At 41.4% G+C, this 26,728-nt stretch overlaps 1 protein-coding gene and 2 long non-coding RNA genes across 3 annotated transcripts; 1 reads left to right on the top strand and 2 right to left on the bottom strand.

Moving 5' to 3' along the window:
• The first annotated feature begins 1,720 nt into the window (after positions 1-1,720).
• On the top strand, positions 1,721-21,662 carry LOC127465339 (hydroxyproline dehydrogenase-like). The gene is made up of 11 exons (XM_051775808.1): positions 1,721-1,747; positions 2,294-2,386; positions 4,427-4,617; positions 5,272-5,392; positions 5,827-5,907; positions 6,432-6,512; positions 7,458-7,610; positions 8,613-8,779; positions 18,461-18,571; positions 18,661-18,749; positions 21,484-21,662. Exons 1-11 carry the CDS (start codon positions 1,721-1,723, stop codon positions 21,651-21,653), a joined length of 1,284 nt encoding a protein of 427 aa, XP_051631768.1. The 3' UTR covers positions 21,654-21,662.
• On the bottom strand, positions 19,202-19,916 carry LOC127465338 (uncharacterized). The gene is made up of 3 exons (XR_007902075.1): positions 19,901-19,916; positions 19,593-19,773; positions 19,202-19,247 (listed from the first exon to the last, which is right to left on the bottom strand). It is a non-coding gene; the product is annotated as an uncharacterized LOC127465338 (long non-coding RNA).
• Positions 21,663-21,827: 165 nt separating the features above from the next.
• LOC127465337 (uncharacterized) lies at positions 21,828-25,784 on the bottom strand. Its single transcript, XR_007902074.1, has 8 exons — positions 25,585-25,784; positions 25,055-25,097; positions 24,991-25,010; positions 24,585-24,625; positions 23,486-23,760; positions 22,807-22,942; positions 22,179-22,326; positions 21,828-21,849 (listed from the first exon to the last, which is right to left on the bottom strand). It is a non-coding gene; the product is annotated as an uncharacterized LOC127465337 (long non-coding RNA).
• Between the last annotated feature and the right edge of the window lie 944 nt (positions 25,785-26,728).

The following is a 26,728-nucleotide window of genomic DNA, read 5'->3' as shown; positions in this document are numbered from 1 at the left end:
CCATAAGTGACCCCCCAAAACCCTTCCCCGCCCCATAAGTGACCCCGTTTTGTCCCCTCACAGTTTTCCGCCATTTTGTCCCCTCACGATTTGCCGCCATTTTGTCCCCTCACGGTTTCCCGCCATTTTCTTCCCCCGGGTTTTGCCGCCATTTTGTCCCCTCATGATTTGCCTCCATTTTGTCCCCTCAGGGTTTCCCGCCATTTTCTCCCCTCACAGTTTCCCTCCATTTTCTCCCCTCAGGTTTTCCCGCCATTTTGTCCCCTCAGGTTTTCCCTCCATTTTGTCCCCTCGTGTTTTCCCACCATTTACTCCTCTCAGTTTCTCGCCATTTTCTTCCCTCACGGTTTCCCTCCATTTTGTCCCCTCAGGGCTCCCCGCCATTTTGTTCCGTCATGATTTGCCGCCATTTTGTCCCCTCAGGTTTTCCCTCCATTTTCTGCCCTTTGATTTCCCGCCATTTTCATCCCTCGGGTTTTGCCACCATTTTCTCCCCTCATGATTTGCCTCCATTTTCTCCCCTCACAGTTTTCTTCCATTTTGTCCCCTCACATTTTCCCCCATTTTGTCCCCCTCATGATTTGCCTCCATTTTCTCCCCTCACATTTTCCCTCCATTTTCTCCCCTCACAGTTTCCCTCCATTTTGTCCCCTCACAGTTTCCCACCATTTACTCCTCTCAGTTTCTCGCCATTTTCTTCCCTCACAGTTTCCCTCCATTTTATCCCCTCACGGTTTCCCTTCATTTTGTCCTCTCAGGGCTTCCCGCCATTTTATCCCCTCAGGTTTTCCCGCCATTTTGTCCCCTTTGATTTCCCGCCATTTTGTCCCCTCACATTTTCCCTCCATTTTGTCCCCTCACATTTTCCCTCCATTTTCTCCCCTCACAGTTTCCCTCCATTTTGTCCCCTCAGGTTTTCCCACCATTTTGTCCCCCCATGATTTGCCTCCATTTTATCCCCTCATGACTTACCGCCATTTTCTCCCCTCACAGTTTTCCCCCATTTTGTCCCCCCATGATCTGCCGCCATTTTGTCCCCTCACATTTTCCCTCCATTTTGTCCCCTCACATTTTCCCTCCATTTTGTCCCCTCACAGTTTCCCCCATTTTGCCCCCCATAACCCGCCCTGTTTTTATAAAACCGCTATCCATTCAATCCAAACCATTAATTAATTAATTAATTGCACCTCATTAACGAGCAACGAGGAGGGGGGGTGGGCAGGACGTCCCCTGCCCCCATAACCCACCCCCCCGTAGTGGCTCTTCCCCCACTTTCCTGAACCCATTAATTACTCATTAAACCTCGTTAATCATTGACGAGGGTCGGGGAGGGTCCCCCGGAATCCCTCACTAATTAACCCCATTGTTAATTAGTGACCCGGGGGTGGGGGTAAAGGAGGGGTGGATTTGTCCCCCTGGCACCGCGATGGGGCAGGGGGGGTCCAGGGGGGTCTCTGTGGGGCTGGGGGTGTCCAGGGGGGTCTCTATGGGGCAGGGGGGGTCCCTGGTTGGAGGAGGGTCCCCAGGGGTCTCTATGGGGCTGGGGGGACCCAGGGGGGTCTCTATGGGGCAGGGGGGGTCCCTGGTTGGAGGAGGGTCCCCAGGGGTCTCTATGGGGCTGGGGGGACCCAGGGGGGTCTCTATGGGGCAGGGGGGGTCCCTGGTTGGAGGAGGGTCCCCAGGGGTCTCTATGGGGCTGGGGGGACCCAGGGGGGTCTCTATGGGGCTGGGGGGGTCCCCAGGCAGGGTGGGAACCCCGGGGGTCTCTATGGGGCCGGGGGGATCCAGAGGGGTCTCTATGGGGCCGGGGGGACTCAGGGGGGTCTCTATGGGGCCAGGGGCATCCAGAGGGGTCTCTATGGGGCAGGGAGGATCCAGAGGGTTTTCTATGGGGCCGGGGGGACTCAGAGGGGTCTCTATGGGGCCGGGGGCATCCAGAGGGTTCCCTATGGGACCGGGGGCATCCAGGGGGGTCTCTATGGGGCTGGGGGGATCCATGGGGGTCTCTATGGGGCCAGGGGGACTCAGGGGGGTCTCTATGGGTCTGGGGGGATCCAGAGGGTTTTCTATGGGGCCGGGGAGATCCGGGGGGTTCCCTATGGGGCCAGGGGGATCCAGAGGGTTTTCTATGGGGCAGGGAGGTTCCAGAAGGTTTTCTATGGGGCCGGGGGCATCCAGAGGGTTTTCTATGGGGCCGGGGGGACCCGGGGGGGTCTCTATGGGGCCGGGGGGGTCCCCGGGCGGGGAGGGGTCCCTGGGGGGGTCCCTGGCGGTGCGGATTGGGGAGGGGCAGGCGCTGAGGGCACTGGGGGGGTGGGAGCTGGTGCGGGCCCTGCTGGTGCTGCGGCTTTGTGCCCACCCCTGGCTGGTGGACAACGCGGAGACGGTGAGACCCCAAACCCGACCCGACCCCCCCCAGAGACCCCCAGGGGACCCCCTGACCCTCAGAGACCCCCAGGGGACCCCCTGACCCCTCAGAGACCACCCCCCGACACAGAGAGACCCCACAGAGACCCCCTGACCCACAGAGACCCCCAGGTAACCCCCTGACCCCCCAGACCCCTCAGAGACCCCCATAGATCCACTGAGACCCACAGAGACCCTACAGAGACCCCCTGACCCCCAGAGATTCCCCCGACCCCACAGAGACCCCACAGAGACCCCCCCCTGACCCTCAGAGACCCCCATAAAAACCCCCTGACCCTCAGAGACCCCCATAGATCCACTGAGACCCACAGAGACCCCCTGACCCTCAGAGACCCCCCCCCGACACAGAGAGACCCCACAGAGACCCCCTGACCCTCAGAGACCCCCAGGGGACCCCCTGACCCTCAGAGACCCCCAGGGAACCCCCTGACCCACAGAGACCCCCATAAAGAACCCCCTGACCCTCAGAGACCCCCATAGATCCACTCTGACCCATCAGAAACCCCCAGAGAGACCCCCCTGACCTACAGACACCCCACAGATCCACTGAGACCCACAGAGACCCCCCCGACCCCACAGACCCCACAGAGACCCTCCCTGACCCCTCAGAGACCCCCATAGAGAGCCCCTGACCCTCAGAGACCCCCATAAAGAACCCCCTGACCCTCAGAGACCCCCAGGGGACCCCCTGACCCTCAGAGACCCACAGGGAACCCCCTGACCCACAGAGACCCCATAACCTCCCCCCGTCCTCCCCCAAAGATGATCTGGGTGGTCTCTATGGGTCCAGGGGGGTCTCTATGGGTCCAGGGGTGTCTCTATGGGTCCAGGGGGGGTCTCTATGAGGTCAGGGGGGTCTCTATGAGGTCAGGGTGGTCTCTATGGGGTCAGGGGGTCTCTATGGGGTCCAGGGGGTCTCTATGGGGTCGGGGGGGTCTCTATGGGTCCGGGGTGGTCTCTATGGGTCCAGGGGGGTCTCTATGGGTCCGGGGGGGTCTCTATGGGTCCGGGGTCTCTATAGGGTCATTCTATGGGTCCAGGGGGGTCTCTATGGGGTCAGGGGGGTCTCTATGGGTCCAGGGGGGTCTCTATGGGTCCGGGGTCTCTATAGGGTCACTCTATGGGGTCAGGGTGGTCTCTATGGGTCCAGGGGGATCTCTATAGGTCCGGGGGGTTCTCTATGGGTCTGGGGGTCTCTATGGGTCCAGGGTGGTCTCTATGGATCTGGGGTCTCTATGGGGTCACTCTATGGGTCCGGGGTCTCTATAGGGTCACTCTATGGGGTCAGGGTGGTCTCTATGGGGTCCAGGGGGTCTCTATGGAGTCAGGGTGGTCTCTATAGGTCCGGGGTGGTCTCTATGGGTCCGAGGTCTCTATAGGGTCACTCTATGGGTCCAGGGGGGTCTCTATAGGTCCAGGGTGGTCTCTATGGGTCCGAGGTTTCTATAGGGTCACTCTATGGGGTCAGGGTGGTCTCAATGAGGTCAGGGGGGTCTCTTTGGGGTCAGGGGGGGTCTCTATGGGTCCGGGGTCTCTATAGTGTCACTCTATGGGTCCAGGGGGGTCTCTATGGGTCCAGGGGGGTCTCTATGGGTCCGGGGTCTCTATAGGGTCACTCTATGGGTCTGGGGGTCTCTATGGGTCCAGGAGGGTCTCTATGGGGTCCAGGGGGTCTCTATAGGGTCACTCTATGGGGTCAGGGGGGTCTCTATGGGTCCAGGGGGGTCTCTATGGGTCCGGGGTCTCTATAGTGTCACTCTATGGGTCCAGGGGGGTCTCTATGGGTCCGGGGTCTCTATAGGGTCACTCTATGGGTCTGGGGGTCTCTATGGGTCCGGGGGGGTCTCTATGGGTCCGGGGTCTCTATGGGGTCACTCTATGGGTCCAGGGTGGTCTCTATAGGTCCGGGGGGTCTCTATGGGGTCAGGGGTCACTCTGTGGGTCCGGGGGTCCCTGTGGGTCACCCCTCTCGTCCCTCCCCCTCCCCCCCCCCTTTCAGCTGCTCCGGGGGTCCCGTCGGGTGCTGCCCCTCCCCCTCTGGAGGGGTCTCCTGGCCCTGTCCCTGTTCGGCCAGTTCGCCGTGGGGCGGGGCCAGCGCGCCGTGAGGGGCGTGGCCGAGCGGCTCCGGGGGCGGGGCCTCCGCCCCATGCTCGCCCTGCCCCTGGAGGGGGAGGGGCCGGAGGGGGAGGGGTGAGTGATGGAGGGGGGAGGGGTCACTTATGGGGCGGGGGTCGGGGTCGGTTGTGGGGTTTGGGGGTCGCTTCGGGGGCCTGGGGGGTCACTTATGGGGCAGGGAGGGGGGTTGGGGAGTCACTTATGGGGTCTGGGGGGGTAATTATGAGGTTTGGGGGTCACTTGTGGGGCAGGAAGGGGGTTGGGGGTGAATTATGGGGTTTGGGAGTCACTTATGGGGTTTGGGGTCACTTATGGGGCAGGGAGGGGGTTTGGGGTCACTTATGGGGTCTGGGGGTCACTTGTGGGGTTTGGGGTCACTTATGGGGCAGGGAGGGGGTTGGGGGTCACTTATGGGGTGTGGGGGTCACTCATGGGGTGTGAGGGTCACTTATGGGGTCCAGGGTCACTTATGGGGCAGGGAGGGGGTCTGGGGGTCACTTATGGGGTCTGGGGGGTCACTCCTGGTGTCCGGGCTCACTTATGGGGCCTGGGGGTCACTTATGGGGTCTGGAGGTCACTTATGGGGTGTGGGGGTCACTTATGGGGTCTGGAGGTCACTTATGGGGTGTGGGGGGTCACTTATGGGGTGTGGGGGTTACTTATGGGGTCTGGGGGTCACTTATGGGGTCTGGGGGTCACTCCTGGTGTCCGGGCTCACTTGTGGGGCAGGGAGAGCTGGTTCGAGGCGAACCGTGGGGCGGCCCTGCAGTGTGTGGGGCTGGCGGCGGGGGCGGGGCCCGAGCCCGCCATGCAGCTCAAGGTGACGGCGCTGCTGAGCCACCGGCTCTGCGTGAGTGGGGCGGGGGGGGGACCCCCAGGTGTGGGGCGGGACCCACGAGTCGGGAGGGACCCCCCCAGTGTGGGGTGGGATCTGTGGGGCGGGACCCACAAGGGTGGGGTGGGACCCATAAATGTGGGGTGAGATCAGTGGGGTGGGATCTGTGGGGTGGGACCCACAAGGGTGGGGTGGGATCTGTGGGGCAGGACCCATAAATGTGGGGTGGGATCTATGGGGTGGGACCCCTAAGTGTAGGGTGGGATCTGTGGGGTGGGATCTGTGGGGTGGGACCCCCGAGTGTGGGGCCCACAAGTTGGGAGGGACCCCCAAGTGTGGGGTGGGATCTGTGGGGCAGGGCAGGATCTGTGGGGCAGGGAAGGATCTGTGGGGCGGGGCAGGATCTGTGGCCCTCCCCCACCCCCCCCTCCTGGCCCCGCCCCCCGCAGGAGAAGCTCTCGCAGCGATTGGCCGAGCCGGGGGGGGCGGGGCTGAGCCCGGACAAGATGGCGGCCGTGATGGGCGGGCAGGTAACCCCGCCCCCTCCTCCCACAGGGACACGCCCCCTTTCCCAGAGGACACGCCCCCCCGTCATTCGGCCACGCCCCTTTTCACCGGACCACGCCCCCTTTCCCCACGGACACGCCCTCTGTGATGAGGCCACGCCCCTTTTCACCCCGTGACCACGCCCCTTACCACCAGGCCACACCCTCGGTGGCGAGGCCACGCCCCTTTGGTCAAGACCACGCCCCTTCATTGGACCCACCCCCTCATTAATAAAGCCACGCCCCTTTCAACACAAGCCACGCCCCCCACGAGACCACGCCCTTTTCACCGGAGCCACGCCCCTTTTCTGGGACACGCCCTCACCAATGAGGCCACGCCCCTGTAGTGAGGCCACGCCCCCAATGATGAGACCACACCCCTTTCCTCGAGGCCACACCCCTTCCCTTGAGGCCACGCCCACCTTTGTGATGCCACGCCCCTTTCCCTGAGAAGCCCCGCCCCCCGTGGCTCGGCCCCGCCCCCCTCACCTGTGGCCCCGCCCCCCCAGATCCCGAATTTCCCGGGGCTGAGCCCCCCCGAGAACCGGCACCTGGGCGGGGCCCTGCGGAGGCTCGATGACGTCATCAAGGTGGGGGGGCTCACCTGTCCCAGCTCACCTGTCACACCTGTCCCAGTCCCATGTCACCTGTCCCACCCATCTCACCTGTCCCACCTGTCCCAACTCACCTGTCCCAGCTCACCTGTCCCACCTGTCCCAGCTCACCTGTCACACCTGTCCCAGTCCCACCCGTCTCACCTGTCCCACCTGTCCCTGTCCCACCTGTCCCACTCACCTGTCCCATCTCACCTGTCCCACCTTGTCCCTTCTCACCTGTCCTAGTCCCATCTGTCCCCCCTCCCCTGTCCCCCCTCACCTGTCCCCTCTCACCTGTGTCACCCATCTCACCTGTCCCCCATCACAGTCTCACCTGTCCCAGTCTCACCTGTCCCCCTATCACTGTCTCACCTCTCCCCCCTCCCCTGTCCCACCTGTCCCCCCTCACCTGTCCCTGTCCCACCTGTCCCATCTCACCTGTCCCACCTGTCCCACCTATCCCACCTTTCCCTGTCCCACCTGTCCCCCCTCCCCTGTCCCCCTCCCCTGTCTCACCTGTCCCCCTCCCCTCTCCCCCCTCACCTGTCCCCCATCCCCTGTCCCCCATCCCCTGTCCCCCTCCCCTGTCCCACCTCACCTGTCCCCCCTCACCTGTCCTATCTCACCTGTCCCAGTCCCACCTGTCCCACTTGTCCCACCTCACCTGTCCCCCCTCACCTGTCCCACCCATCCCTATCCCACCTGTCCCAGTCTCACCTGTCCCCCTCACCTGTCCAATCTCACCTGTCCCACCCATCCCTATCCCACCTGTCCCCCCTTTCCCTGTCCCCCCTCACCTGTCCCATCTCACCTGTCCCTGTCTCACCTGTCCCAGCTGTCCCCCCTCACCTGTCCCAGTCCCACCTGTCCCAGCTGTCCCCCCTCACCTGTCCCCCTCACCTGTCCCCTGTCTCACCTGTCCCCCTCACCTGTCCCCAGGCGGCGGTGGCGGGCGGGGTGCGGGTGCTGGTGGACGCCGAACTGTCCCACCTGAACCCGGCGCTCACCTGCGTCACCCTGGGGCTCATGTGGCGCCACAACCGCCAGGGGGCGCTGCCCTGGGTCTGGAACACCTACCAGGCCTACCTGCAGGTACACCTGGGGCACACCTGGGCACACCTGGGCACACCTGGGCACACCTGGGATACACCTGGGCACACCTGGGACACACCTGGGGACAGCTGGGGGTGCCTGGGGATACACCTGGGCACACCTGGGGACACCTGGGGACACCTGGGCACACCTGGGCACACCTGGGGACACCTGGGGACACCTGGGGACACCTGGGGATACCTGGGGACACCTGGGATACACCTGGGCACACCTGGGACACACCTGGGGACAGCTGGGGGTGCCTGGGGATACACCTGGGCACACCTGGGGACACCTGGGGACACCTGGGGACACCTGGGCACACCTGGGACACACCTGGGGACAGCTGGGGACACCTGGGCACACCTGGGGCACACCTGGGGACAGCTGGGGACACCTGGGCACACCTGGGGACACATCTGGGTACACCTGGGGACACCTGGGCACAGCTGGGACACACCTGGGGACACCTGGGACACACCTGGGACACACCTGGACACACCTGGGACACACCTGGGCACAACTGGGGATACACCTGGGCACACCTGGGGGGTTGGGACACACCTGGACACACCTGGACACACCTGGGCACAGCTGGGACACACCTGGGCACAGCTAGGACACACCTGGGGACACCTGGGACACACCTGGGACACCTGGGCACACCTGGGACACACCTGGGACACACCTGGGCACACCTGGGCACACCTGGGCACACCTGGGGACACACCTGGGCACACCTGGGCACACCTGGGGACAGCTGGGGGTGCCTGGGTATACACCTGGCACACCTGGAACACACCTGGGATACACCTGGGATACACCTGGGATGGGTGGGACACACCTGGGCACACCTGGGCACACCTGGGGACACACCTGGGCACACCTGGGACACACCTGGGACACACCTGGGACACCTGGGACACACCTGGGCACACCTGGGGCACACCTGTGGACACACCCACTTCCAAGTGGGCGTGTCCTGACGGCACCCACCAATAGGACGCCGAGGGGCGGCTCCGGGCCGACTCCGCCCTCTGCGCCGAGGTGGGCGTGGCCTTCGGGGCGAAGCTGGTCCGGGGGGCGTACCTGGAGCACGAGAGGGCCCGCGCGGCCGCCGGGGGGCGCCAACCCCCCACCTGGGGCTCACCTGAGCTCACCTCGGCCAGGTGAGGGGGGGAGGGGCTTGAGGCCTTTAAATTGAATTTAACTTTTAATTTCATCTTTAATTTCATTTTTTAATTTCATTTTAATTTAACTTTTAATTTCATTTTTTAATTTCATTTTTTAATTTAATTTTTTAAGTTAATTTTAATTTAATTTTTAATTTCATTTTTTAATTTCATTCTTTAATTTAATTTTTTAATTTAATTTTTTATTTTCATTTTAATTTAACTTTTAATTTCATTTTTTAATTTAACTTTTACTTTAATATTTTAATTTAATTTTTTAATTTCATTTTTTAATTTCATTTTAATTTAACTTTTAATTTCATTTTTTAATTTATTTTTACTTTAATATTTTAATTTAATTTTTTAATTTAATTTTAATTTAACTTTTAATTTCATTTTTTCATTTCATTTTTTAATTTAATTTTATAATTTCATTTTTTTAATTTAATTTTTTAATTTAATTTTTTAATTTAATTTTAATTTAACTTTTAATTTCATTTTTTATTTTTAATTTTTTAAAATAATTTTAATTTAATTTTTAATTTAATTTTTTAATTTAAAATTTTATTTAATTTTAATTTAACTTTTATTTTAATATTTTAATTTAATTTTTTATTTTTATTTTTATTTAACTTTTAATTTCATTTTTTAATTTAATTTTTTAATTTAATTTTTCTTATTTAATTTTAATTTAACTTTTAATTTAATTTTTTAATTTAATTTTTCTTAATTAATTTTAATTTAACTTTTAATTTACTTTTTTAATTTAATTTTTTAATTTAATTTTAATTTAACTTTTAATTTCATTTTTAATTTGATTTTTCAAGTTAATTTTTCAATTTAATTTTTTAATTTCATTTTTTAATTTCATTTTTTAATTACATTTTTAAATTTCATTTTTGAATTTAATTTTTTAATTTCATTCTTTAATTTCATTCTTTTATTTCATTTCTTAATTTCATTCTTTAATTTCATTCTTTTATTTCATTTCTTAATTTCATTCTTTAATTTCATTCTTTTATTTCATTTCTTAATTTCATTCTTTAATTTCATTTTTTAATTTAATTTTAATTTAACTTTTAATTTAATTTTTAAATTCCATTTTTTAATTTAATTTTTAAATTTAATTTTGAATTAACTTTTAATTAAATTTTTTAATTTAATTTTAATTTAACTTTTAATATCATATTCTAATTTAATTTTTTAATTTAATTTTTTAATTTAATTTTAATTTAACTTTTATTTTAATTTTTTAATTTCATTTTTTAATTTAATTTTAATTTAACTTTTAATTTCATATTTAATTTAATTTTTTAATTTAATTCTTTAATTTCATTCTTCAATTTCCTTCTTTAGATTCATTTTTTATTTTCATCCTTTAATTTCATTTTTTAATTTGATTTTTTAATTTGATTCTTATTCTCGAATTTGCTTGGTTTATTTTTATAGATCATTTATTTGCATCTATTTATTTCAGATATTTTTATGTCTTTATTTTTATTCGTTTTTATTTTCATTGTACTTTTTATTTATTTGACTTATATAATTTCTTTATTTATAAATATTATTCTGATACATCATTTATTTTATTAATATATTTATTATACTTATATCCTTTATTTATAAATATTATTATGATACTTTATTTATTTTATTTAATAATTCAATTTTTATGTAATTTATTTATTTATAAATATTATTACAGTTTATTTATTTTATTAATTTATTTATGTTATTCATATAATTTATTTATTTATAAATATTATTTACATACTTTATTAATTCATTTATTTAATTTATAGAAATTATTTATTTATAAATATTATTACGATACTTTATTTATTTTATTTATTTATTATATTCAGGTAATTTTTATTTACAAATATTATCAAGATATTTTATTCTATTAATTCATTTATTTTTTTATAGAATTCATTTATTCATAAATATTATTTATATACTTTATTTTCTTTATTTAATTTTATTTTTATCTACTTATTTTTTATTTATATGTTTTACATATCTTTTATTTATATTTATTATTTAGTTTTATTTATTAAAAATTTTCCTTTTTGGTTTTTTGTTTATACCCATTTTATTTCTTTATATTTATTTATTTATTTTATTGATATATTTTTGTTTATTTTGTTGTTATTTTATCTTTATTCTATTTGTCTTTATTTATTTTTATTCTATATTTAATAATTAATAACCAAATAAATAATAAAATTAAATAAATAAAAATGGACAAATAAAATAAATCAAAATTTAGAAATAAAATAATTATATAGAAAATAAATATGTCATGAAAATGAATAAATAAAAATGGACAAATAGAATAAATAAAAATAAATAAAATGATAGAAATAAAATAATTATATAGAAAATAAATAAGTAAATAATAAAAAATAAGTAAATAAAAATGGACAAATTGAAGAAAAAATAAATAAATAGATAAAATTATAGAAATCAAATAATTATATAAAATAAATATATATATAAATATTAAATATATATATAAATATATATAAATATATAATAAAATAAAATAAATATATTATAAAAATAAATAAATGAAAATAAAAATATAGAAATAAAGTAATTATACCTAAAAAATAAATAAATAATAAAAATAATTAAAAATTGTGGAATAGTAAATAAATAAATAAAATAATAAAATAAAAAATTATATATAAAATAAATTTAGAATAAAAATAAATAAAAATAAAGAAATGAAATAATTATATATAAAAATATAAAATAGTAAATAAATAAATATTTATATAATTAAATTAATTATAAATAAAATAAATATATAATAAAATCATAAATAAAAATGGAGAAATAGAATAAATAAGAAAAGAATAAAAATAGAAAAATAAAATAATTCTATATAAAATAAATAAATATATATAAAAATGCATAAATAAAAATTGAGAAATAAAGAATAAATAAATAAAAAATAAAAATATCGAAAAATAATTATGTATAAATAAATATATAATAAAAAGTAAATATAAGAAAAAAAATAAAAATTAAAATATAGTAAGGAAATAATAATACGTATGTAATACAATAAATAAAAATAAAACATGGAAATGAAATAATTATTAAAATAAATAAATATTTAATAAAAAAATAAAAATGGAGAAATGGAATAAAGATAAAATAAAAAAAATTATAAAAATAAAATGATTATATTTAAAAAATATACAAAAAATAAATAAATAAAAATAGAATAAAGGTATAATAAATAAAAATATAGAAACCTAGTAATTATATCTAAAATAAAAATAAATAAATAAAAAAGGGAAAAGTAGGAATAAATAAATAAAAATCTAGAAATTAAATAACAAAATATAAATAAATATAAAATAATACATAAATAAAAATATAGAAATAAAATAATTATTTATAAAATAAATAAATAAAAATAAATAAATAAAAATGGAGAAATAGAATAAACAATAAATAAAGAAAAAATAGAAATAAATAAATAAATATAAAATAAATATAAAATAAATATAAATATAAATAAATATATAAATAATAATAAATAATAAATATATAAATAAATATAAATAAATAAATAAATATAAATAAATATAAGTAAAGAAAAATATAGAAATAAATAAATAAATATAAAATAAATCTAAATCTAAATCTAAATCTAAATCTAAATCTAAATATAAATATAAATATAAAATAAATAAATAAAAATAAATAAATAAAATGGCGAAGTAGAAGAAACAATAAATAAAGAAAAATATAGAAATAAAAAAATTCTATGTAAATAAATAAATATACAAAGAAAAAAGAAAAATGGAAAAGTAAAAAATAAGTAATAAATAAAATATGGAAATAAAATAATTGCATATAAAAATAAATAAACATATAATGAATCAATCAATCAATAAAAATAAAAATAAAAAAATGGAAAAATAAAATTAAACTATAAATAAAGAAATAAATATATAGAAGTAAAATCTATAAATTAAATATATAATAAATAAATATAAATAAATAAAAATTTTAAAAATTGGAATTTAAAATATGAACAATAAATAAATAAAAATATAGGAATAAAATCTATATACAAGTAAATAAATAATTAAATAAATAAAAAAACATAAAGACAAAAATAAATAAAAAAAATAAATAAATAAAATAAATTTTAAAAATTATTAAAATATAATACATTTTAAAATCATATCTATAATAATATCTATAATAATAATATGTATAAATAAATAAATATAAATTAAATAAATTAAATAAATTAAATAAATAAATATACAAATCAATAAGTATATATAAATAAAAATGAAAAATAAATAAAATAAAATAAACACATAAAATTTATAAGTATAAACGAATATAAATACAATAAATAAATATATAAATAAATAAATAAAAATATAAATAAATAAATAAATAAAAAACAAATAATATATATAAAATTGTATGTATAAATAAATATAAATGAAATAAATATTTAAATCAAATAAATCTATAAATTAATGTGTATAGAAATTAAAATGAAAAAGACAATTAAAAAATAAGTAAATAAAATATAGAAAATTATATATAAGTAAATATAAATAAAATAAATATATAAGTAAATAAGTTTATAAAATTAAAAATGAACTAAGAAAACTAAATAAAAACAAATAAATAAATAATACATAAACTTATATAGAGAAATAAATATAAATAAATTAGTATAGAAAAATAAAAATAAAAAATAAATAAAAATTAAAAAATTTATAAAAAGAAGAAAATAAATAAAAATAAAACAATATCGGAAAAATAAATAAAAATTTTAAAAAAATAATAATTATAAATAAAATCAATATATAAAGAATAGAAAAATAAAAAGTATTTTAAAAAAATCAATAAATTATAAAAATTAATAAGAAATATATAGAAACAAACTTTTAATAAAATAAAATAAAAAAAAATAAAATAAATAAAAATTTGAAACTTTAAAATGGAAGAATAAAAATAAATAATAATTAAAAAAAACTAAGTAAAATATGCATTTAAATAAAACCAAGATAGACAAATAAATAAAATATATATAAATAAAACCAGAGAAAAACAAAGAGGATAAAAGATTGGAAATGGAAAAATAGGAGTGGAGAAATAATAAATAAATAATTATATATGAAAAAAAAAAATTAGAGAAATAAATAAATAATAATGGACAAATAAAATAAATATAAAATGAATAAAAGTAAAGAAATAAAATAATTCTATATAAAATAGATAAATATATAATAAAAATAAATAAAAATGGACAAAGAGAAGAAACAATAAATAAAGTTAAAGAAATAAAATAATTATATCTAAATAAATAAATATTTAAAAAATAAATAAATAGAAACGGACAAGTAGAATAAAGAATAAATAAATAAAATTAAAGAAATAAAATAATTATATAGAAAATAAATAAACATGTAATTAAAAAATGGAGAAAGAGAATAAATAAAAATATAGAAAGAAAATCATTACATATGTTTATTTCTATTTATTTTTTTATGTTTATATTATATTTACATAAATATAATATATATTTGTTTATATATTTATTATATGTGTTCATTATATACATTATATATATTTATTATATATTTTTATATATTTTTCCCCATATAATATTTTATTTCTATATTTTTATTATTATTTATTTACTTTTTATTATATTTTTTTAATTATTATTTCTATTAATATATATATTTAGTATATATATTACATATATTTATTTATTATATATTTTCTTGCTTATTTTATATATAATTATTTTATTTTTATTAATTTATTTTATTTGTTATTATTTAATTTCTATATTTTTATTTTTATATATTTTTATTTTATATTTATTTATTATTATATGCTTATATATTTATTTATATATATTATTATATTTATTGATTGATTTATTTTCCTTATAATTATTTGATTTCTCTATTTTTATTTTTATTTTTTACTTTTTATTCTATATTTATTTATTATAACATATTTTTATGTATTTATTTTTATTACATATTAATTTATTTTATTTGTTATCATTTTATTTCTATAATTTTTTTATTTTTTTATTATATATTTATTTATTATTATATACTTTTATATTTATTTATATATATTATTATATTTCTTTATGCATTTTTTTTCCTTATAATTATTTGATTTCTATATTTTTATTTTTATTTTTTACTTTTTATCCTATATTTATTTATTATGATATATTTTTTTATTTATTTACATACATATTATTTAATTTATTCGTTATTATTTTATCTCTATATTTTTATTTTTTATTTATTTTTTATTATCTATTTATTTATTATTATATACTTATTTATTTATTTATATATAATTTCTATATTTTTATTATTTATTTATTTATTATTATATATTTATTTATCATTGCATACTTATATATTTATTTATATATGTTATCATATTTATTTATTTTCCCTATAATTATTTCATTTCACTATTTTTATTTTTCTTCCATTATTTATATATATTTATTATTTCTCCCCCAGCTTCCTTATAATTATTTTATTTCTCTATTTTTATTTTGTATTTATTTTTTATTATCTATTTATTTATTATTATATACTTATATATTTATTTATATATATTATTATATTTCTTTATTTATTTTCCTTATAATTATTTGATATCTATATTTTTATTTTTATTTTTTACTTTTTATTCTGTATTTATTTATTATAACATATTTTTACTTATTTATTTTTATTAGATATTAATTTATTTTATTTGTTATTATTTTATCTCTATATTTTTATTTTTTAATTTATTTTTTATCATATATTTATTTATTATTATATACTTATATATTTATTTATATATATTATTATATTTATTTATTTTCCTCATAACTATTTGATTTCTCTATTTTTATTTTTCTTTCTTTATTTATATTTATTTATTATTTCTCCCCCAGCTTCCTTATAATTATTTTATTTCTCTATTTTTATTTTTCTTTCTTTATTTATATATATTTATTATTTTCCCCCCCAGCTTCCGTCGGTGCCTGGATTTATTTTATTTTATTTTATTTATTTTATATTTATTTATTTTATTTCTATATTTTTATTTTTTTTATTTACTTTTTATTATATATATATATTTTATATAGAATTATTTTATTTCTATATTTTTCTTTTTATTACATCTTTATTTATTAATTTTTAAATTTTTTATTTCCATATTTTTATTTTTATTTATTTATTTTTATTCTATAATTATTTATTATTATATATGTTTTTATATATTTATATTTTTAAATATATATATTTTATATATTTATTTATTGTTTAGTTTTTTCATTTTTTATATAATTCTTTTAATTCTATATTTTTATTTTTATTTATTTAGTTTTTATTTTATACTCATTTATTATTAGATATATTTATATGTATTTATATATATTTTTCATATACATTATTATATATATTTATTTATTATATATTTATTTATTATATATTTATTTATTTATTTTCCCTATAATTATTTTACTTCTATATTTTTATTTTTATTTATTTACATTTTTTAATACATATCTTTATTATTATATATATTTACAGATTTATATATATTTCTAATGTATTATTATATATATTTATTTATTATTTATTTATTTACTTATTTTCTCTATAATTATTTGATTTCTCTATTTTTATTTTTATTTTATTATATTTATTATTTATTTATTTTCCTTATAATTATTTGATTTCTCTATTTTTATTTTTATTTTATTATATTTATTATGCATTTATTTTCCTTATAATTATTTTATTTCTCTATTTTTATTTTTATTTTATTATATTTATTATGTATTTATTTTCCTTATCATTATTTTATTTCTCCATTTTTATTTTTCTTCCTTTATTTATATTTATTTATTATTTCTCCCCCAGTTTCCTTATAATTATTTTATTTCTCTATTTTTATTTTTAATTTATTTTTATTATATATTTATTTATTTTTATATACTTGTAAATTTATTTATATATAATATTATATTTCTTTATTTATTTATTTTCCTTATAATTATTTTATTTCTCTATTTTTATTTTTTATTTTTTTATTATATATTTATTTATTATTGCATACTTATATATTTATTTATATATATTATTATATTTCTTTATTTTCCTTATCATTATTTTATTTCTCCATTTTTATTTTTTTTATTATACATTTATTTATTATTATATACTTATATATTTATTTATATATATTATTATATTTGTTTATTTTCCTTATCATTATTTGATTTCTCTATTTTTTTTTTTATTTTATTATATTTATTATGTATTTATTTTCCTTATAATTATTTTATTTTACTATTTTTATTTTTATTTATTATATTTATTATGTATTTATTTTCCATATAATTATTTTTTTTCTCTATTTTTATTTTTCATTTTTTAATTATATATTTATATATATTATATATATAATATATATTATTATATTTATTTATTTTCCTTATAATTATTTGATTTCTCTATTTTTATTTTTATTTTATTATATTTATTATGTATTTATTTTCCTTATAATTATTTTATTTCTCTATTTTTATTTTTTATTTTTTTATTATACATTTATTTATTATTATATACTTATATATTTATTTATATATATTATTATATTTATTTATTTTCCTTATAATTATTTGATTTCTCTATTTTTATTTTTCTTCCTTTATTTATATATATTTATTATTTCTCCCCCAGCTTCCCTATAATTATTTTATTTCTCTATTTTTATTTTTTATTTTTTTATTATATAGTTATTTATTATTATATACTCATATATTTATATATATATATTATTATATTAATTTATTTATTTATTTTCCTTATAATTATTTGATTTCTATATTTTTATTTTTATTTTTACTTTTTATTCGATATTTATTATAACATATTTTACTTATTTATTTTTATTACATATTTATTTATTTTATTTGTTATTATTTTATTTCTATATTTTTATTTTTAATTTATTTTTTATTATATATTTATTTATTATTATATACTTATATATTTATTTATATATATTATTATATTTATTTATTTATTTATTTTGGTTTTTATTATGCATTTATTTATTTTATATATAGTTATTTTAATTCTACATTTTTATTTTTTATTTGTTTATTTTTATTATATATATATTTTTTATATATAATTATTTTCTTTCTGTATTTTTATTTTTATTTTTTTGGGGTTTTTAAATAATTTTTTATTTTATTTATAATTATTTTATTTCTCTGTTTTTTTAATTATATATTTATTTCTTTTCTCTATAATTATTTTATTTCCATATTTTCATTTTAATTTCTCCATTTCTCTATTTTCTCCCCCAGCTTCCGGCGCTGCCTGGATTTATTTTTATTATATATTTATAATATATAATATATATAATTATAACATAAAATTATAATATATAATTATAATATATAACATATAATATGTAATATTTAATTATGTATTTTATATATATTTATTTTATTTCTGTATTTTGATTTATTTATTTTTATTATATATTTATTTATTTTATTTCTTATTATTTTATTTCTCTATTTTTATTTTCCTTCCTTTATTTATATTTATTTATTATTTTCCCCCCCAGCTTCCGCCGCTGCCTGGATTGGCTCCTCCCCCTCCTGCCCCTCCCCCGCTCCCGCCTGGGCGTGGTCGTGGCCACCCACAACGAGGCCTCGGTTCTGCACACGGCCCGAAGGTGGGGGCGGGGCCTAATGACGTCATCCCTCCCTCGGGGGGTGTGGCTCCTCTGGGCCCCGCCCCCTGAGCCTTGGCCCCTCCCCCCAGGATGGAGGAGCTCTCCCTCCCCCGCTCGGGGGGCCCCGTTTGCTTCGCGCAGCTCCTGGGGATGGGAGACCACATCTCACTGGCCTTGGGTAACCCCTGAGTGACCCCTGTGACCCCTGAGTGACCTCTGAGTGACCATCCCCAAATTATCCCAGAGTGACCCCTGAGTGACCCCTGAGTGACCCCTGAGTGACCCCTCAGCTCCTGGGGATGGGAGACCACATCTCATTGGCCTTGGGTAACCCCTGAGTGACCCCTGTGACCCCTGAGTGACCCCTGAGTGACCCCTGAGTGACCCCTGAGTGACCATCCCCAAATTATCCCTGAGTGACCCCTGAGTGACCCCTGAGTGACCCCTGTGACCCCTGAGTGACCCTGAGTGACCCCTGTGACCCCTGAGTGACCCCTGAGTGACCCCTGAGTGACCCTGAGTGACCTCTGAGTGACCCTGAGTGATTGACCCCAGAGTGACCCCTGAGTGACCCCTGAGTGACCCCTCAGCTCCTGGGGATGGGAGACCACATTTCATTGGCCTTGGGTAACCCCTGAGTGACCCCTGAGTGACCCCTGTGACCCCTGAGTGACCCCTGAGTGACCCCTGAGTGACCATCCCCAAATTATCCCTGAGTGACCCCTGAGTGACCCCTGAGTGACCCCTCAGCTCCTGGGGATGGGAGACCACATCTCATTGGCTTTGGGTAACCCCTGAGTGACCCCTGAGTGACCTCTGAGTGACCATCCCCAAATTATCCCTGAGTGACCCCTGAGTGACCCCTGAGTGACCTCTGAGTGACCATCCCCAAATTATCCCTGAGTGACCCCTGAGTGACCCCTCAGCTCCTGGGGATGGGAGACCACATTTCATTGGCTTTGGGTAACCCCTGAGTGACCCCTGAGTGACCCCTGTGACCCCTGAGTGACCCCTGAGTGACCTGAGTGACCCCTGAGTGACCATTCCCAAATTATCCCTGAGTGACCCCTGAGTGACCCCTGAGTGACCCCTGAGTGACCCCTTCAAATCATCCCTAAATGACCCCTGAGTGACCCCCCCTGAGTGACCCCAAAATCACCCCAAACCCCCCCAAAATTGCCCCAAAATGTCCCAAAATCCTCCTAAAATGTCCCCAAAATCCCCCCAAAATCCCCCTCAAACCCCCCCAAATCCCCCAAAATCCTCCCAAAATTGCCCCAAATGTCCCAAAATGCCCCAAAATCTTCCCCAAATCCCCCCAAAATCCACCCAAATCCCCCCAAATCCCCCTCAAATCCCCCCCAAAATCCCCCCAAATCCCCCCAAAATCCCCCCAAAATCCCCCCAAATCCCCTCAAATCCCCCCCAAACCCCCCCAAATCCCCCTCAAACCCCCCCAAATCCCCCTCAAATCCCCCCAAATCCCCCTCAAATCCCCCCAAATCCCCCCAAATCCCTCCCAAATCCCCCCAAAATTCCCCCAAATCCCCCCAAAATCCCCCCCAAACCCTCCCAAAATTGCCCCAAATCCCCCAAACCCCCCCAAATCCCCCCAAACCCCCCCCAAATCCCCCCCAAATTCCCCCAAATCCCCCCAAATCCCCCCCAAATCCCCCCCAAATCCCCCTAAAATCCCCCCAAAATCCCCCCAACCCCCCCCAAATTCCCCCCAAATCCCCCCAAAATCCCCTCAAATCCCCCCAAATCCCCCCAAAATTCCCCCAAATCCCCCCAAATCCCCCCCAAATCCCCCAAAATCCCCCCAAAATCCCCCCAAAATCCCCCCCAAATCCCCCCAAATCCCCCAAATCCCCCCAAATCCCCCCCAAATCCCCCCCAAATCCCCCCAAAATCCCCCAAATCCTCCCAAAATCCCCCTCAAATCCCCCCAAATCCCCCCAAATCCCCCCAAACCCCCCCAAACCCCCCCCAAATCCCCCCCAAATCCCCCTCAAATCCCCCCAAATCCCCCAAATCCCCCCAAAATCCCCCCAAACCCCCCCAAATCCCCCAAAATCCCCCCAAAATCCCCCAATTCTCCCCCAAATCCCCCCAGAATCCCCCCCAAATCCTTCTCAAATCCCCCCCAGATCCCCCCAAATCCCCCCAAATCCCCCCCAAATCCCCCCAAATCTTCCCAAATCCCCCCAAATCCCCCAAAATCCCCTCAAATCCCCCCCAAATCCCCCCAAAATTACCCCAAATTCCCCTAAAATCTCCCAAAATCCCCCCAAAATCCCCCCAAATCCCCCCAAATCCCCCCAAATTCCCCCAAAATCCCCCCAAATTCCCCTAAAATCCCCTCAAATCCCCCCCAAATCCCCCCGAATCCCCCCAAATCCCCCCAAATCCCCCCCAAATCCCCCAAATTCCCCTAAAATCTCCCAAAATCCCCCCAAAATCCCCCCAAATCCCCCCAAATCCCCCCCAAATTCCCCCAAAATCCCCCCAAATTCCCCTAAAATCCTCCCAAATCCCCCTCAAATCCCCCCAAATCCCTCAAATCCCCCTCAAATCCCCCCAAATCCCCCCCAAATCCCCCCAAATCCCCCTCAAATCCCCCCCAAATCCCCCCAAACCCCCCCTCAAATCCCCCCAAACCCCCCCAAATCCCCCCAAATCCCCCCCAAATCCCCCTCAAATCCCCCCAATCCTCCCCAAATCCTCCCAAAATCCCCCCAAACCCCCCCAAATCCCCCCAAATCCCCCCCAAATCCCCCTCAAATCCCCCCAATCCTCCCCAAATCCTCCCAAAATCCCCCCGAAATCCCCCCAAATCCCCCCAAACCCCCCCCAAATCCCCCCAAATCCCCCCAAAACCCCCCCAAATCCCCCCCAACCCCCCCGTGCAGGTGAGCTGGGGTTCCAGGTGTACAAGTCGGTGCCGGTGGGTCCCCCCGAGGTGACGGTCCCGTACCTGGCCCGGAGGGCGGCCGAGAACCGGGGGGCGCTGGGCGGGGCCAGGAGGGAGCGGGAGCTGCTGGGGGCGGAGCTTCGGCGCAGGCTCCGCCCATGGCAGTGACCACGCCCACCCCGAGACCCCCAAATCCCCCAAACCCACCTTGGGACCCCCCAAAACCCCCAAAAACCCACCTTGAGACCCCCAAAAATCACCTTGAGACCCCCAAAACCCCCCAAAAACCACCTTGAGACCCCCAAAAATCACCTTGAGACCCCCAAAACCCCCCAAAAACCACCCTGAGACCCCCAAAAATCACCTTGAGACCCCCAAAACCCCCCAAAAACCACCCCGAGACCCCCAAAATCCCCCCAAAACCACCCCGAGACCCCCAAAAATCACCTTGAGACCCCCAAAACCCCCCAAAAACCACCCTGAGACCCCCAAAATCCCCCCAAAACCACCCCGAGACCCCCAAAAATCACCCCAAAAACCCCACCTTGAGACCCCAAAAATCACCTTGAGACCCCCAAAAAGCACCTTGAGACCCCCAAAAATCATCTTAAGACCCCCAAAAAAACCCCCAAAAACCCACCTTGAGACCCCAAAAATCCCTCAAAACCCCCCTGAGACCCCCCAAAAAATCACCTTGAGACCCCAAAAAACTCCCCAAAAACCACCTTGGGACCCCCAAAAATCACCCCAAGAACCACCTTGAGACCCCCCAAAATCACCTTGAGACCCCCAAGAAACACCTTGAGACCCCAAAAATCACCTTGAGACCCCAAAAATCACCCTGAGACCCCCAAAAAACCTCAAACCCACCTTGAGATCCCCAAAAACCACCCTGAGACTCCCAAAAATCACCTTGAGACCCCAAAAATCACCTTGAGACCCCCAAAAACCACCTTGAGACCCCCAAAACCCCCCCAAAAACCACCCGGGACCCCCAAACCGGGGGGGCTGGGCGGGGCCAGGAGGGAGCGGGAGCTGCTGGGGCGGAGCTTCGGCGCAGGCTCCGCCCATGGCAGTGACCACGCCCACCCCGAGACCCCCAAATCCCCAAACCCACCTTGGGACCCCCCAAAGCCCCCAAAAACCCACCTTGAGACCCCCAAAAATCACCTTGAGACCCCCAAAACCCCCCAAAAACCCACCTTGAGACCCCCAAAAATCACCTTGAGACCCCAAAAACCCACCAAAAACCACCCTGAGACCCCCAAAATCCCCCCCAAAACCACCCCGAGACCCCCAAAAATCACCCCAAAAACCCCACCTTGAGACCCCAAAAATCACCTTGAGACCCCCAAAAACCACCTTGAGACCCCCAAAAATCATCTTGAGACCCCCAAAATCACCCTGAGACCCCCAAAAATCATCTTAAGACCCCAAAAAAAACCCCAAAAACCCACCTTGAGACCCCAAAAATCCCTCGAAACCCCCCTGAGACCCCCAAAAATCACCTTGAGACCCCAAAAATCACCCTGAGACCCCCAAAAAACCTCAAACCCACCTTGAGATCCCCAAAAACCACCCTGAGACTCCCAAAAATCACCTTGAGACCCCAAAAATCACCTTGAGACCCCCAAAACCCCCCCAAAAACCACCCCGGGACCCCCAAACCGGGGGGCGCTGGGCGGGGCCAGGAGGGAGTGGGAGTTGCTGGGGGCGGAGCTTCGGCGCAGGCTCCGCCCATGGCAGTGACCACACCCACCCCGAGACCCCCAAAACCCTTCCAAAAACCACCCTGAGACCCCCAAAAATCACCCCAAAAACCCACCCTGAGACCCCCAAAAATCACCTTGAGACCCCAAAAACCACCCTGAGACCCCAAAAATCACCTTGAGACCCCAAAAACCACCCTGAGACCCCAAAAATCATCTTGAGACCCCCAAAATCACCCTGAGACCCCCAAAAATCATCTTAAGACCCCAAAAAAACCCCCAAAAACCCACCTTGAGACCCCAAAAATCCCTCAAAACCCCCCTGAGACCCCCAAAAATCACCTTGAGACCCCAAAAAACCCCCCAAAAAAACCACCTTGAGACCCCCAAAACCCACCCCTAAAATCACCCTGAGACCTCCAAAAATCACCCCAAAAACCCACCTTGAGACCCCCAAAAATCACCCTGAGACCCCAAAAACCACCCTGAGACCCCAAAAATCACCCTGAGACCCCAAAAAACACCTTGAGACCCCCAAAAATCACCCTGAGACCCCCAAAAATCACCTTGAGATCCCCCAAAAATCACCCCAAAAACCCACTTTGAGACCCCCAAAAATCCCCAAACCCACCTTGAGATCCCCAAAACCCACCTTGAGACCCCCAAAAAACACCTTGAGACCCCAAAAATCACCTTGAGACCCCCAAAAATCCCCAAACCCACCTTGAGACCCCCAAAAATCCCCAAAACTCACCCTGAGACCCCAAAAATCACCTTGAGACCCCAAAAATCACCCTGAGACCCCAAAAAACACCTTGAGACCCCAAAAACACCTTGAGACCCCAAAAATCATCTTAAGACCCCAAAAGTCCCCCCAAAAACCACCCCCGGGACCCCCAAAACCGGGCAGTGACCACACCCACCCCCAAAAAAATCCGGGCTGGAGACCCCCCTAAAAACCCCCCAAAAAATCAACTTGGGACCCCCCAAAACCCCCAAACCCCTCTCTGAGACCCCCAAAACACCCAAAAAACCACCGAGACCCCCCCAAAATCACCGAGAACCCCAAAAACCCACCAGAAACCACCCTGAGACCCCCAAAAACCACCCCGAGAACCCCAAAATCACCCTGAGAATCCCAAAAAATCACCCCGAGACCCCTAAAAATCACCCTGAGACCCCCAAAAATAACCCTGAGACCCCCAAAACCCACTTTGAGAACCCCAAAAACACCTTGAGTCCCCTAAAACCACCCTGAGACCCCCCAAAAATCACCCCAAGAACCTCAAAATCACCCTGAGACCCCCAAAAATCACCCCGAGACCCCCAAAAATCACTCCGAGACCCCCAAAAACCCACCAGAAACCACCCTGAGACCCCCAAAAATCACCTTGAGACCCCCAAAACCACCTTGAGACCCCCAAAAACCACCTTGAGACCCCCAAAATCCATCAAAAATCACCCTGAGATCCCCAAAATCCCCCCCAAAACAACCTTGAGACCCCCAAAACCACCCTGAGACCCCCCAAAAACCACCCTGAGATCCCCTAAAATCACCCCAAGAACCCCCAAAATCACCCTGAGACCCCCAAAATCACTTGAAGACCCCCAGAAACCCACCCTGAGACCCCCAAAACCACCTTGAGACCCCCAAAAAACCACTCTAAGACCCCCAAAATCCATCAAAAATCACCCTGAGATCCCCAAAATCCATCAAAAATCACCCTGAGATCCCCAAAATCCCCCCCAAAACCACCTTGAGACGCCCAAAACCACCTTGAGAACCCCAAAATCACCTTGAGATCCCAAAAACCAGCTTGAGACTCCCCAAAAATCACCCTGAGACCCCCCAAAAATCACCCTGAGACCCCCCAAAAACCACCCTGAGACCCCCAAAAACCACCTTGAGAACCCCAAAATCACCCTGAGACCCCAAAAATCACCTTGAGACCCCAAAAAAACACCTTGAGACCCCAAAAATCACCTTGAGACCCCCAAAAACCACCCTGAGACCCCCAAAAATCCCCAAACCCACCTTGAGACCACCAAAAAATACCTTGGGACCCCCAAAATCCCCCCCAAAACCCACCTTGGGACCCCCAAAAATCACCCCAAAACCCACCCTGAGACTCCCAAAATCACCTTGAGTCCCCTAAAACCACCCTGAGACCCCCAAAAATCACTCTGAGACCCCCAAAAATCACTCTGAGACCCCCAAAATCCATCAAAAATCACCCTGAGATCCCCAAAATCCCCCCCAAAACAACCTTGAGACCCCCAAAACCACCCTGAGACCCCCCAAAAACCACCCTGAGATCCCCTAAAATCACCCAAGAACCCCCAAATCACCTTGAGACCCCAAAAACCACCCTGAGACCCCCAAAAATCACTCTGAGACCCCCAAAAACCACCTTGAGACCCCCAAAATCCATCAAAAATCACCCTGAGATCCCCAAAATCCCCCCCAAAACCACCCCGAGACCCCCCAAAATCACCCCAAAACCCACCTTGAGACTCCCCCCCCCCAAAAAAAAACCCCTAAAATTCCCCCCAGACCCCTCAAAATCCCCCGAAACCCCCCAATAAACCCCCTCCAAAACTGCTCTGATTTTTTGGGGTGTTTTTTTTGGGGGGAAAAAGGAGTTTTTTTGAGGGGTCCCGGGGGTTTTTTGGGACAGAAAATGATTTTTTGGGGGAGAAAGGGGTTTTTTGGGGGGGGTCACGGGGAGGTTTTAGGGAGAGAAAAGGGGATTTGGGTTTTTTTTGGGGGGTTCAGGGGGAGATTTGGGGGGTCCCGGATGGTTTTTGGGTGGATTTTGTGGGAATTTTGAGCTGCTGGGGGGGTTTTAGGGGAGATTTGGGGTATTTTGGGGGGCAAAAAGTGGTTTTTGGGGGGTTCAGGGGGAGATTTGGGGGGTCCCAGATGTTTTTTGGGTGGATTTTGTGGGAATTTTGAGCCGCTGGGGAGGTTTTAGGGTGGATTTGGGGTATTTTTGGGGGGATTTGGGTTTTTTTGGGGGGTTCAGGGGGAGATTTGGGGGGTCCCAGATGTTTTTTGGGTGGATTTTGTGGGAATTTTGAGCTGCTGGGAGGTTTTTAGGGTGGATTTGGGGTATTTTGGGGGGCAAAAAGGTGTTTTTTTGGGGTTTAGGGGGAGATTTGGGGGGTCCCGGATGGTTTTTGGGTGGATTTTGTGGGAATTTTGAGCCTCTGGGGAGGTTTTAGGGTGGATTTGGGGTATTTTTGGGGGGATTTGGGGTTTTTTTTGAGGGGTTCAGGGGGGGATTTGGGGGGTCCCCGATGGTTTTTGGGTGGATTTTGTGGGAATTTCGAGCTGCTGGGGGGGGTTTAGGGTGGATTTGGGGTATTTTGGGGGGCAAAAAGTTGTTTTTTGGGGGGTTCAGGGGGAGATTTTGGGGGTCCCAGATGGGTTTTGGGTGGATTTTGTGGGAATTTTGAGCTGCTGGGGAAGTTTTAGGGTGGATTTGGGGTATTTTGAGGGGCAAAAAGTATTTTTTGAGGGGTTCAGGGGGA

Source organism: Manacus candei, unplaced genomic scaffold, assembly GCF_025592945.1.
Source record: "Manacus candei isolate 608988 ecotype Guabito, Panama unplaced genomic scaffold, ASM2559294v1 h1tg000370l, whole genome shotgun sequence".
Lineage (NCBI taxonomy): Eukaryota > Metazoa > Chordata > Aves > Passeriformes > Pipridae > Manacus > Manacus candei.
Note: the sequence above shows the minus strand (reverse complement) of the source record. Positions and strands in the feature narration are given on the sequence as shown.

What these genes read in the sequence shown, in the direction of transcription:
- LOC127465339 (XM_051775808.1), top strand. Translation starts at nt 1,721, where the DNA reads ATGGGGCTGGGGGGGTCCCCAGGCAGG. An exon ending in TGCTGAGCCACCGGCTCTGC is followed by an intron (nt 5,393 to 5,826) that starts GTGAGTGGGGCG and finishes CGCCCCCCGCAG; the next exon opens with GAGAAGCTCTCGCAGCGATT. An exon ending in CCTACCAGGCCTACCTGCAG is followed by an intron (nt 7,611 to 8,612) that starts GTACACCTGGGG and finishes ACCCACCAATAG; the next exon opens with GACGCCGAGGGGCGGCTCCG.